The sequence below is a fragment of the Arachis duranensis genome, chromosome 6 (assembly GCF_000817695.3).
Source record: "Arachis duranensis cultivar V14167 chromosome 6, aradu.V14167.gnm2.J7QH, whole genome shotgun sequence".
In the NCBI taxonomy this organism is placed as follows: Eukaryota; Viridiplantae; Streptophyta; class Magnoliopsida; order Fabales; family Fabaceae; genus Arachis; species Arachis duranensis.
The window spans coordinates 81,832,291-81,841,911 of NC_029777.3; the positions used below are offsets into that span (position 1 = coordinate 81,832,291).

Sequence of the window (9,621 nt, forward strand, 5' to 3'; positions counted from 1 at the left end):
GGGGGTAAAAGTTATGATTTTGATTATTAGAACTTCTGATTAGGGATGTTGTTTTTGATTATTAGAACTTGTGAATATTAGGGCTATTGATTATTGTTCTATGTAGTATTTTTTCTGATTTGTTACTTGTTTTTTTTATTTGTTCCGATTAATAATTTAGTATTATTGGAACTTCAAATTATTACTTGTTTTTGTTTTTTATTTGTTCTTAATTTAGTTGATGCTAGATTGATATCCAACAAAGTTCATTCATAATAATAAGTATTTACATGTTCATACCATTGATTGAATTGTTACTCTTGAGTTGTTACCTATTATACGCATCCTTTTATCTCACGTGTTACATGTGGAATCATCTTTATGCTTACTCCTCCACTGTCTTTGCAGCTAGCTATAGAACTACCCTCCCCAGCTCTCTTTTCATTATTATATGTGGATTTTAGTAGTATGTACATTATTAATACATGGATTCTAATTCACTTAATGCCTATGGCCATAGCAGTTGCTTGCTGACTATCATTATGATGTAGTTGATATACTTTTGATTTTTATATTATACATGTGAGAATTGTTTACACATTGCATGTATTATCATTTATTTTTGTTATTTGCTTCTCATTAGTCAACTTAATTCAGCTTAAGATATTACCAAAAAGTAACAGAGTTACGATATTTGTTTATTCAACATGCTTTGATTATTGATACATGGAAAAATGAAAGGGGATAGGAAATATAAACTATGTTACAATGCATATAAAAATGATTATGGCCAATAACAAGATGACAAAACTTAGTTACAGCATATTCTTCATGCTGGCAACTACTACTCCAAATAAAAAATAGATGTATTTATAAAAATTATTTGTGTAATTTCTTTTAAAGGTTTCTCTACAAAGGTAGTGCTACCTGAAATGGTCTTTCTTTAGTGTTTTGAAAAGACTAAAAAGGGTAAAAAATGCATTTAAGTCAGGCTAAGAAATATTTTATCCAAATCAGCCAAAATGAAAATTTTTTCAGCATTCAACCAATGATCATTTTAATGTAATTCGAATCAACATAATTTGAACAACATTTGCACCTAATTCGAAACAATATGGTTTGAATTAAGAACAATGAAAATTGCAAGTAATTCAAAACAATAAGGTTCGAATTATGCATGCTTAAATCGAATCTAGTCAATTCGAACTACTAAGAAAAATGAGATATAGATAATTCGAACTAAATCGATTCGAATTAGTAAGAAACATGATTAGAGTATTAATTCGAATTGACTTGATTCGAATTATGTATATATAGTACGAATTAGGTTGTTTCAAATTAGTGTGTACCAGACCTCTATATATATTTGACGAACGTGAGTTGCCCTCGTTAGAGAGGGGTCATATGGCTGGTGAGGACAGTTTTATAGTGTTGGTTCACCACAGAAGATCGATTAAGAGGAAAACTCGTTCCGGTGTCAAGTTCACCGATAAGGATCCTCTCTGTATTATCGTGAGTGCTACGACGAGCTTTGATGACCTTGTTAGCTCTGTACTGCTGAAACTTGGTCTGGACGGTGTGAAAAGGGTTAAGAAGTTTTTCTATCGCGTTCCAATCACGGTGCTCCAAGATACTGTGAAGTATGATTATTTCATGATCGGGAGTGACGAGGACTTGCAGGTCATGTTTCATTGTCACTGGCAGTTTCCCGAAGTGAGGACACCAGAGTTGTTTGCAAAGTTAGTTGATGTGGTGTCCAGCTCGGGGGGTTCGAACCGGAATACCAACACTTTAGCGACAGGTGCCGGTTCTAGCTCCAGACCTGCCATTGCATCTTCCTCAGTCCCTGCGTACGAGCCACCCGCCCAGCCTGTCGCCTCCCCTTCGTTCGCTATTGATCTCAACGGCAGTGTTGGCGACGAAGTTGGAACAGGGGAACTTCTACATACCTCTGTACAATGTGGTGCACCAGCTGGGGCTGGAGATAGATTGTTTGATGATCCAGAGGACAATGATGTCGAGCCGATATGATTGCTAATGAAAGTGGCGATGATATTGGAGCGAGTGAGCCTGCCGGTGCGGTTGGTGGTTCTAGCTCTGGCACACAGCAGTACCCTCCACATTTTTCATCTTTGGACCTGGATGCCATGAGGTAGGAGGAGGTACCTGGGGAGCCTGCTGGGTTTGGCGCTACAGATGTAGAAGGGTCAGCTGGTATGACAGAGTTCCAGGTTGGTCAGCAATTTCAGGATAAAAAGGATGCCCTGTTAAGTGTGAAGACGTACAGCATCCGTCGAGAGGTACAGTACAAGGTAGTGGAGTCTGATTATCGCCGTTATGTTGGCAAATGTTCTGAGTTCGGGAATGGGTGCACATGGTTGATTCCGCTTAGTCTCCGGTAGCGTAAGGGAATTTGGGAGGTCAAACGGTACAATGGACCGCATACTTATCTGGCCAACTCTATCTCCAGCGATCACAGGAGTTTGGATTATCATGTGATATCGGAATTCATTATGCCAATGGTTAGAGCTGATGCATCCGTCAGCATAAAGGTGCTCCTAAATACGACGGCCTTACACTTTAGGTTCAGGCCTACGTACAGGAGGGTCTGGTTGGCCAAGCAGAAGGCTGTTGCCATCATTTATGGTGACTGGGATGAGTCGTACAACGAGCTCCCAAGGTGGCTGTTAGGAGTGCAGTTGACCATGCCTGGTTCTATTGCAGTTCTTCGGACTAGCCCTGTTCGAGTTGGGGGACAGTTGGATGAGTCTCAGGCATATTTTCACAGACTGTTCTGGACTTTTCCACCGTGTATTGAGGCATTTCGTCATTGCAAGCCGTTGGTGAGTATTAATGGCACCCACCTATATGGCAAGTATGGGGGTACATTAGAAGATAAATTTAGCTATAACTAAATTTAAATTCACTCCGCAAAGGTTTTTTGCATACTCACATCCTTAGGCTGTAACATGTCGATCCTCAGCCGAGTCATCTGCACCCGAGGTCCCTTCTCGCTAACGCCAGGATTGTAACCTGACCACCTGCAAAGGCCGTTAAGATACGAAGTCAATTATTAATGTGACGAACTAGTATAACATTACAGGCGAGAACTTAAATAAATAGAATAAGTAAACATAATATAATGAGATAGTCGTACCTGGAGGCCATGGGCCAGCTAAACACATCATACCCATCAGGCTAAAATCTAGGAAACCGCCAAAATATCCAAGACTGAAGTAACTGTAATGGCCCAGCTAACTTCACGACATGTCTGTTGGCCACTCGACACATACACCGGTACAACCATGCAAGTGCCGCCGACCCCCAACTGTAGCCACCCATCTCCTCAAGTCTAGCCACGTACGGTAGCCATCTGATGTGAATACGACTGCCTAACTTGTCAGCAAACAGTTGGGTGCCCAACAACATCATGATATAGGCACAGGCATAGCGCCTAACTGTCGCCTCATCGGCCCCCCTCGGGGCACTCTCTAAAAGTCTCCTGGAACCAGCTGCAGTTCACTGCGAACTTTTGAATTTGGCTCAGGGGAGGTAATACACCGAGCAACTCCTAGAACCACTGCCAAGCTGGCCGGCCACTCTGTATGTATACGTGGAAATCTGTCAGGCAACTGCTGACATAATGTCCGTCCACTGGCAACCCCAACTGGTATGCCACGTCTTGAAGTGTGATCGTGCACTCTCCGAATGGCATGTGAAAAGTGTGCATCTCCGGACACCACCTCTCGACGAATGCACTCACAAGCGGCTCGTCTAATCGGAACCATCTGTCGTTCAGTCTCGCAAGATGGTACAATCCGGCCATCTGCAAGTACGGAACGTACCTCTCATCAAGTCGCATTCCCTGCTGCCGCCGCATACTGGATATGCAACGCCGGAGCTACGCATTACATGGATGGCATGATTAGAACAAACTCAAATACCGTTTACAAATACAAATCAGGACATAAACAGCTAATAAATACCACATGCAAAAGGAAATATATTAAACCACTAGCAAAACTGGATAGTCAAACCGCATCCAAAAAACCACTAGAAACAAAGCAGCCTAAAACCGTATACAAATATGAAACTAGCATATACTAGTGGCAACTCCACTTACAAAAACCACTGGCCAAAACCACTCAAATTAACAACTACCAATACCACCTACGTAAACCGCTAACATATGCCTCTCGAGTCTTTCTCGTACAGATTTTGGGTCGTTTTCTCTGGAATTTGGTGGGGTATGCGGATGGGAAACCGATTTGAATGAGCTTGGTTCGAACTTCTTATATAGGCAACTCACTAGTAATTCGAATCAACTAAATTCGAATTACCTAAAGTCACCAACAATGAATGATTCGAATCAATTTGATTCGAACTCCTTAGTGTCACGTTCCCCTACTAATTCGAATCGATACAATTCGAATTATTCTTTTGTAATTCGATTCAAGTTGTTTCGAATTACATGCAATTTTCCATGTTCTTAATTCGAACCATGTTGTTTTGAATTAGGTGCAAATGTAGTTCGAACAATGTTGATTCGAATTACATTAAAATGATCATTGGTTGAATGCTGAAAAAATTTTCATTTTGGCTAATTTACGTAAAATATTTCTCAGCCTGGCTTAAATGCGTTTTTTACCCGACTAAAAAATACTTGGACTAACATTTTATACAAACAAAAGCTTTCTCTTTTAAATATAGTCATACAATATAGGAAAATGATCACGTATTTCTATGTACGGTTCTGGAACTTCATGTTCTTGTGTATTATCAAGCTTTTGCTAGCTGCTTGTTTTTCCATTTTATTATTTTTTTTAATGGAAATATATGTTTTGATATGAGATCATTGTCAACATCACTGCACCAAATATCAGAGATTATGTATTTGTGCGTGACCGCAAGATTCCTGTATCTACTAATTCATGTTTTGTCTCTGCTTAGCTTCCACATACACATGCATGAATATATTTCACACTGACTACTCAGTGCAAGCGCACCTCAAATTAGGGACCAAATGTTAGTGTGTACTCTAAATACTCTATTTTTTATAGTTATATATACTTTCTTTTTGTTTCCAATTATTCATTCAATTGGTTCATTGCTGATAATTATGATATGTGAAAAACTTTTAGACTCTTAACTTGTCGTGGCATCTAATTGATAAACACAAAGAATTGAATCGTGCATAAGTTGTGCATACTATGATGTGGATGTATGTTGTATAGTATGTACTAATTTATGTATGTGACTTTGCTTTGTATGTTAATGAAGTAGGTGCTGAGTTTTCATATAGTAAAGTGGCTGAAACCAAAATTCTCGAGCGCAAAACCCATGACTATAGACCTATGATCACCCTTTTCACTAGCTATGATCACGGTTTTTCACCATAACCATAGACCTTTTTTGTAGTGCCTATTGGTGCTAAAGATAAGTAGAGTATGTGAAAAATACATTGTAAAAGCATTTTTAATTTTATGACCGTAATTCCTCAACTTTATCAAAAATGTTTCTTGTCAAACATCAAGCATATTTTGCATGGGACATCTTCTTCTCGAAGCATTGCTGCTATTTATCTTATCAAAGTTATTGACATAAGTGTTTTTCATATAATCACTATTGTTCGCAAGGTTCTAAAAATCGATTTGAAGTGGCAGGTCGAACTGGTCAAACCGTGAACCAACGAAAAAGATGGATTGGTCAGAAGGCATAATCGTTGGATTTAAAAACCATGATTGGACTGTCGAACCGACCAAAAATCACCCAGTCGAATCGAATTTGGACCCAACCAGTTTTTAACTTTTGCACCCAAACAATGTCGTTTCGTTCAGGGAATAAGGGAACCCCTAAGCTAAGTTGCACACGGCGCAACACTTTCTCAGACTGAATCTCTCCTTCTCCTTCTTCTCATCTTGCCTCTCGAGCTCCTCCTTTACTCCCCCATTTATTCTGTCCAGCCACCATCCTGTCACCACTGTCGTCGTAACTGCTCGAAGCTGCTTTTCCCACTTCGATTATTTCCACCACTGTTCGAACTTCAAAGCCACCGTCGCTAGTGCAACTGGTCTCGCCTCATTCCTCCATCTTGTAGCCACTGTTCCACCGCGCTGATTCTGATCCGCTGCGCTTTAGCCCTTCATCCACGTTAGCCTTTCTGTCGTGCTCCTTGTCCTCGTTTGTGCTGCTCTGCTCTGTTTTCTCTCTCAGTCTCTAGAAGGTATTTTTTATTTTTTTTTAACTGTGATTGACTAATTATTGTTTTATTTGGTTAGTTAATATGTAATTTTTCATTTTTCTTCTTTAATTATTATTTTTGTTAGTCATTACTATAGTTTAGGATTGTGGATGATCTTGAATATTGATTTTGATATACTGTGATTTTATTAATTGATTGATTTGATTCAAAATTTCTGATATTATTGATTCGAACCTTTGTTATTGTTAATTTTTTTGTTGTGTATCACTATATCTAATAATATTCTAATTATCTATGTTGAGATTATTGGGTTGGCGTAAGCTTGTAATATTGTTATTGAATTGTATTGTTATTGGATTGTTGAGATTTTGCTGGTTGATGACAAACTTTGATGTTGGTATTTTATATTTAGTTGTTTCTTTTGTCATTTGACTTTTGAGTTTGTATTTAAATAAGATTATAACATTGTGGCTTATGTAGTACTTTTAATTTGGATGATATTTTAAAATTTATATTAGATTATAATTATGTTTTAGTGTATTTATTTATATTTTATTTATTATTTTATTATAAAATAGTGTTTTCGGTTGAATTAAAGTTGAACCAATAAATCAGTAAATCAGTAGCTAAAATAATTCGATAACTAATTCGGTTTTCAAAATCTTAGTTATTTGTTAATTATATATATAATTTCATTCATGTTATATTTTTTACACTATAAAAGATTTGATATCATGTAGTCAAGTAGTTGAAAGACAAAATTGGACAAAATAAACTTGATGTATATTTAAATAGGGCGACATTTTTTTCAATAATGTGAAAAGATAACGATCATTATTTTTTAATAGTATTACTCATGACCAAGGTTGTGAAAACCGAACTGGTCATTAAATCGGATCGATCATCAAATCGGTCAAGTGATTGATTTAATAATTTAATGGTTCAATCGGAGTTAAACCGTGGTTGAACTAGTTATAGAATAAAATTATAAAAAATTTAATATATAATTTTAAATATTTAAATTAAATAAATTCTAAACTAATAAAATTCAAATTTAACAATTTCACAAAATGAAATATAAATAATTTATCATGTTCATAAACAATTTCAAATATCAAAATTTATAACTAAAGAAAATCAAAACGCACATAAATAACAACATAAAATATTTTATAACCAAAAGAAACAACATTGAATAAACAATAATTCAACTAAACAAAGACATTACTCATCAGATTTTCCTTGAGAGAAACCTATTTGAGATTCTTGGACAACATTTTGTTGTGGTTACTGATCATTTTGTAGTTGTTCCATATAAATTTAGAATGAGAGCAATTCAGAATTCAATTCATAATTAAATTTAGCAATTCATCCAGTTAATTCACCAAATTAAATCCAACAGTTCATCCCGTTAAATTCAGAATTCAATTCATAATTAAATCCAACAATACATGTATATTAATTCATACCACATTCAACATAATTAAATTCAGCAATTCATCCATTCAATATAGCAGAAATGCAGAATTTAATATAACAAAATTGAACTTAAATAGCAAAATTCAATATACCAAAATTCAAGATTCAGAGTCTCAAAATTAAACTTATATCAAATTTATTCAGAATTAAGAAATAAAAAAAGAAAAATAAAAACTCAGAAGAAAAAGAACTGAAGAACTCTGCATCTGAGTTATGAACTCTGCATTTGCCCTAAATTCCTCAATGAATAAACTTATATCAAATTTATTTAGAATTAACAAATTAAGAAAAATATATAAAGCAGAACAAGAACTCAAAAGAAGAAGAACCAAAGAACTATGCATCTGAGTTCTAAACTCTGCATTTGTCCTAAATTCTTCAATGAATAAACTTATATTAAATTTATTCAGAATCAAATTAAAAAAATAAAATAAAAAGCAGAACAAAAGAACTCAGAAGAAGAAGAACCGAAGAACTCTGCATCTGAGTTCTAAACTCTGTATTTGCCCTAAATTCCTGAATGAATAAAAAATTAATTAAAAAAACCAAAAACACAAGAACTCAAGAATCCAAGAACCAAATTCATACAGTTAATTCACCAAATAAACAAAATTAATTGACAAACAAAAAGGTTAAAGTACTCATTGTGGAAGAGCACAGACGTCGACCAGATGCCCAACGACGATGTTGACAGGAGCCACAACCAGGACCACAAGCCGACGACCAGAACTAACCGCAGAAGAGTACAGAAGGCTTCAACAACAAGCCGACGACCCGCGACGGTGAGGCTTCGACCCGCGACAGTGACGCTTAGCTCTGGCACTGTTTCGTTTGACGGTGGTGGTTGTCCTTCGTAGGCAGAAGCTCGAAGAAATTAGGGTTGGGAGTGGGAGGTGACCAGGTCCGGGAGGGTTTCTCGAAGAGATTAGGGTTGGAAAGTGGCTGCAATGCATTCAGACTTCACTTCACTTCAGCCTTTTTTTTAAGCCAAACAATGTCGTTTCGTTACCTGGCGGAGAACTGGTGCCTGTTGAAACACAGCTGATTCGACCGGTTTTACCGATTAACTACTGATTCGACCAACTTTTTTACTAATTTTTTGCAGAACGATTTTACAAGTAGATCGGACCGACTAAATGACCAATTTTTGGTTAACTCAATTGAACTGACCGGTCTGGTTTAATTTTTAGAACATTGCTCATGACGCGAGATTTATTGAGTGTTCCTTTTGCCCCGGTATGTTCAAAATCTACCTTTAGCATTTGTTCTTATGTTTTGAATAGATATAGCAACCGTTGCTGCCAGAGAATGTTGAAGGTGTGATTTGTACTAGAAATTGGTTGTGTGGATTTGCTAATTAATTTGTTTAAGTTTTTCATATTATGTATTGTACTTCTAATACATAAGTTCACTTTACTTTGTAGAGGAAGATCGATCAAGAAGACGTAGATAGGTTTGAGTTGATGAAGATGATAAATTGAATTTGAAATGTCTTTTTATTTTTTCAGCATTGGCAATGTGTTTTCAATTATAAACTTGGACGATATTTTAACATCGTTATTTTGCTATTGCTAGAATGAAAGTGATATTTTCCATAGTTGGCAATTGAGAAAAAATTCATTTACTTAGTTGATAATAATGTTTCTTTTATAGAAAAAGAAATTTGTCAACTTAGTTGATAATAATGTAATTTTATAGAATTATAAAGACCTATAAAATTATAATTTTTTAATGATAATTAAGCTTAGGAATTAATTTTCCTTAAAAGAAAGAATAAAAAATAGAGCACATGGCAGGCCAAGTTTGTTAGCCCGCTATTAGGTAGGAGCAGGCTGATGTTTTTAAACTACTTAATTAAGCTGGCTCAGGGTCGACTAGGGTGGACTAGCCCATTTTCCACTCCTAGCACTAATTATAGTGACAGCGTATCCTATAAATCTCGTTTATTCACTTGCTAACCA

The 9,621-nt window shown here is 36.2% G+C and overlaps 2 protein-coding genes across 2 annotated transcripts; one reads left to right on the plus strand and one right to left on the minus strand.

The window, feature by feature from the left end:
- Positions 1 to 1,383: 1,383 nt before the first annotated feature.
- LOC107494267 (uncharacterized) lies at positions 1,384 to 2,010 on the plus strand. The gene has a single exon (XM_016115318.1). It carries the CDS (start codon positions 1,384 to 1,386, stop codon positions 2,008 to 2,010), a length of 627 nt encoding a protein of 208 aa, XP_015970804.1.
- An 892-nt stretch (positions 2,011 to 2,902) lies between these two features.
- LOC107494268 (protein MAIN-LIKE 1-like) lies at positions 2,903 to 3,859 on the minus strand. Its single transcript, XM_016115319.1, has 4 exons — positions 3,558 to 3,859; positions 3,239 to 3,481; positions 3,137 to 3,154; positions 2,903 to 3,020 (listed from the first exon to the last, which is right to left on the minus strand). Exons 1-4 carry the CDS (start codon positions 3,857 to 3,859, stop codon positions 2,903 to 2,905), a joined length of 681 nt encoding a protein of 226 aa, XP_015970805.1.
- Between the last annotated feature and the right edge of the window lie 5,762 nt (positions 3,860 to 9,621).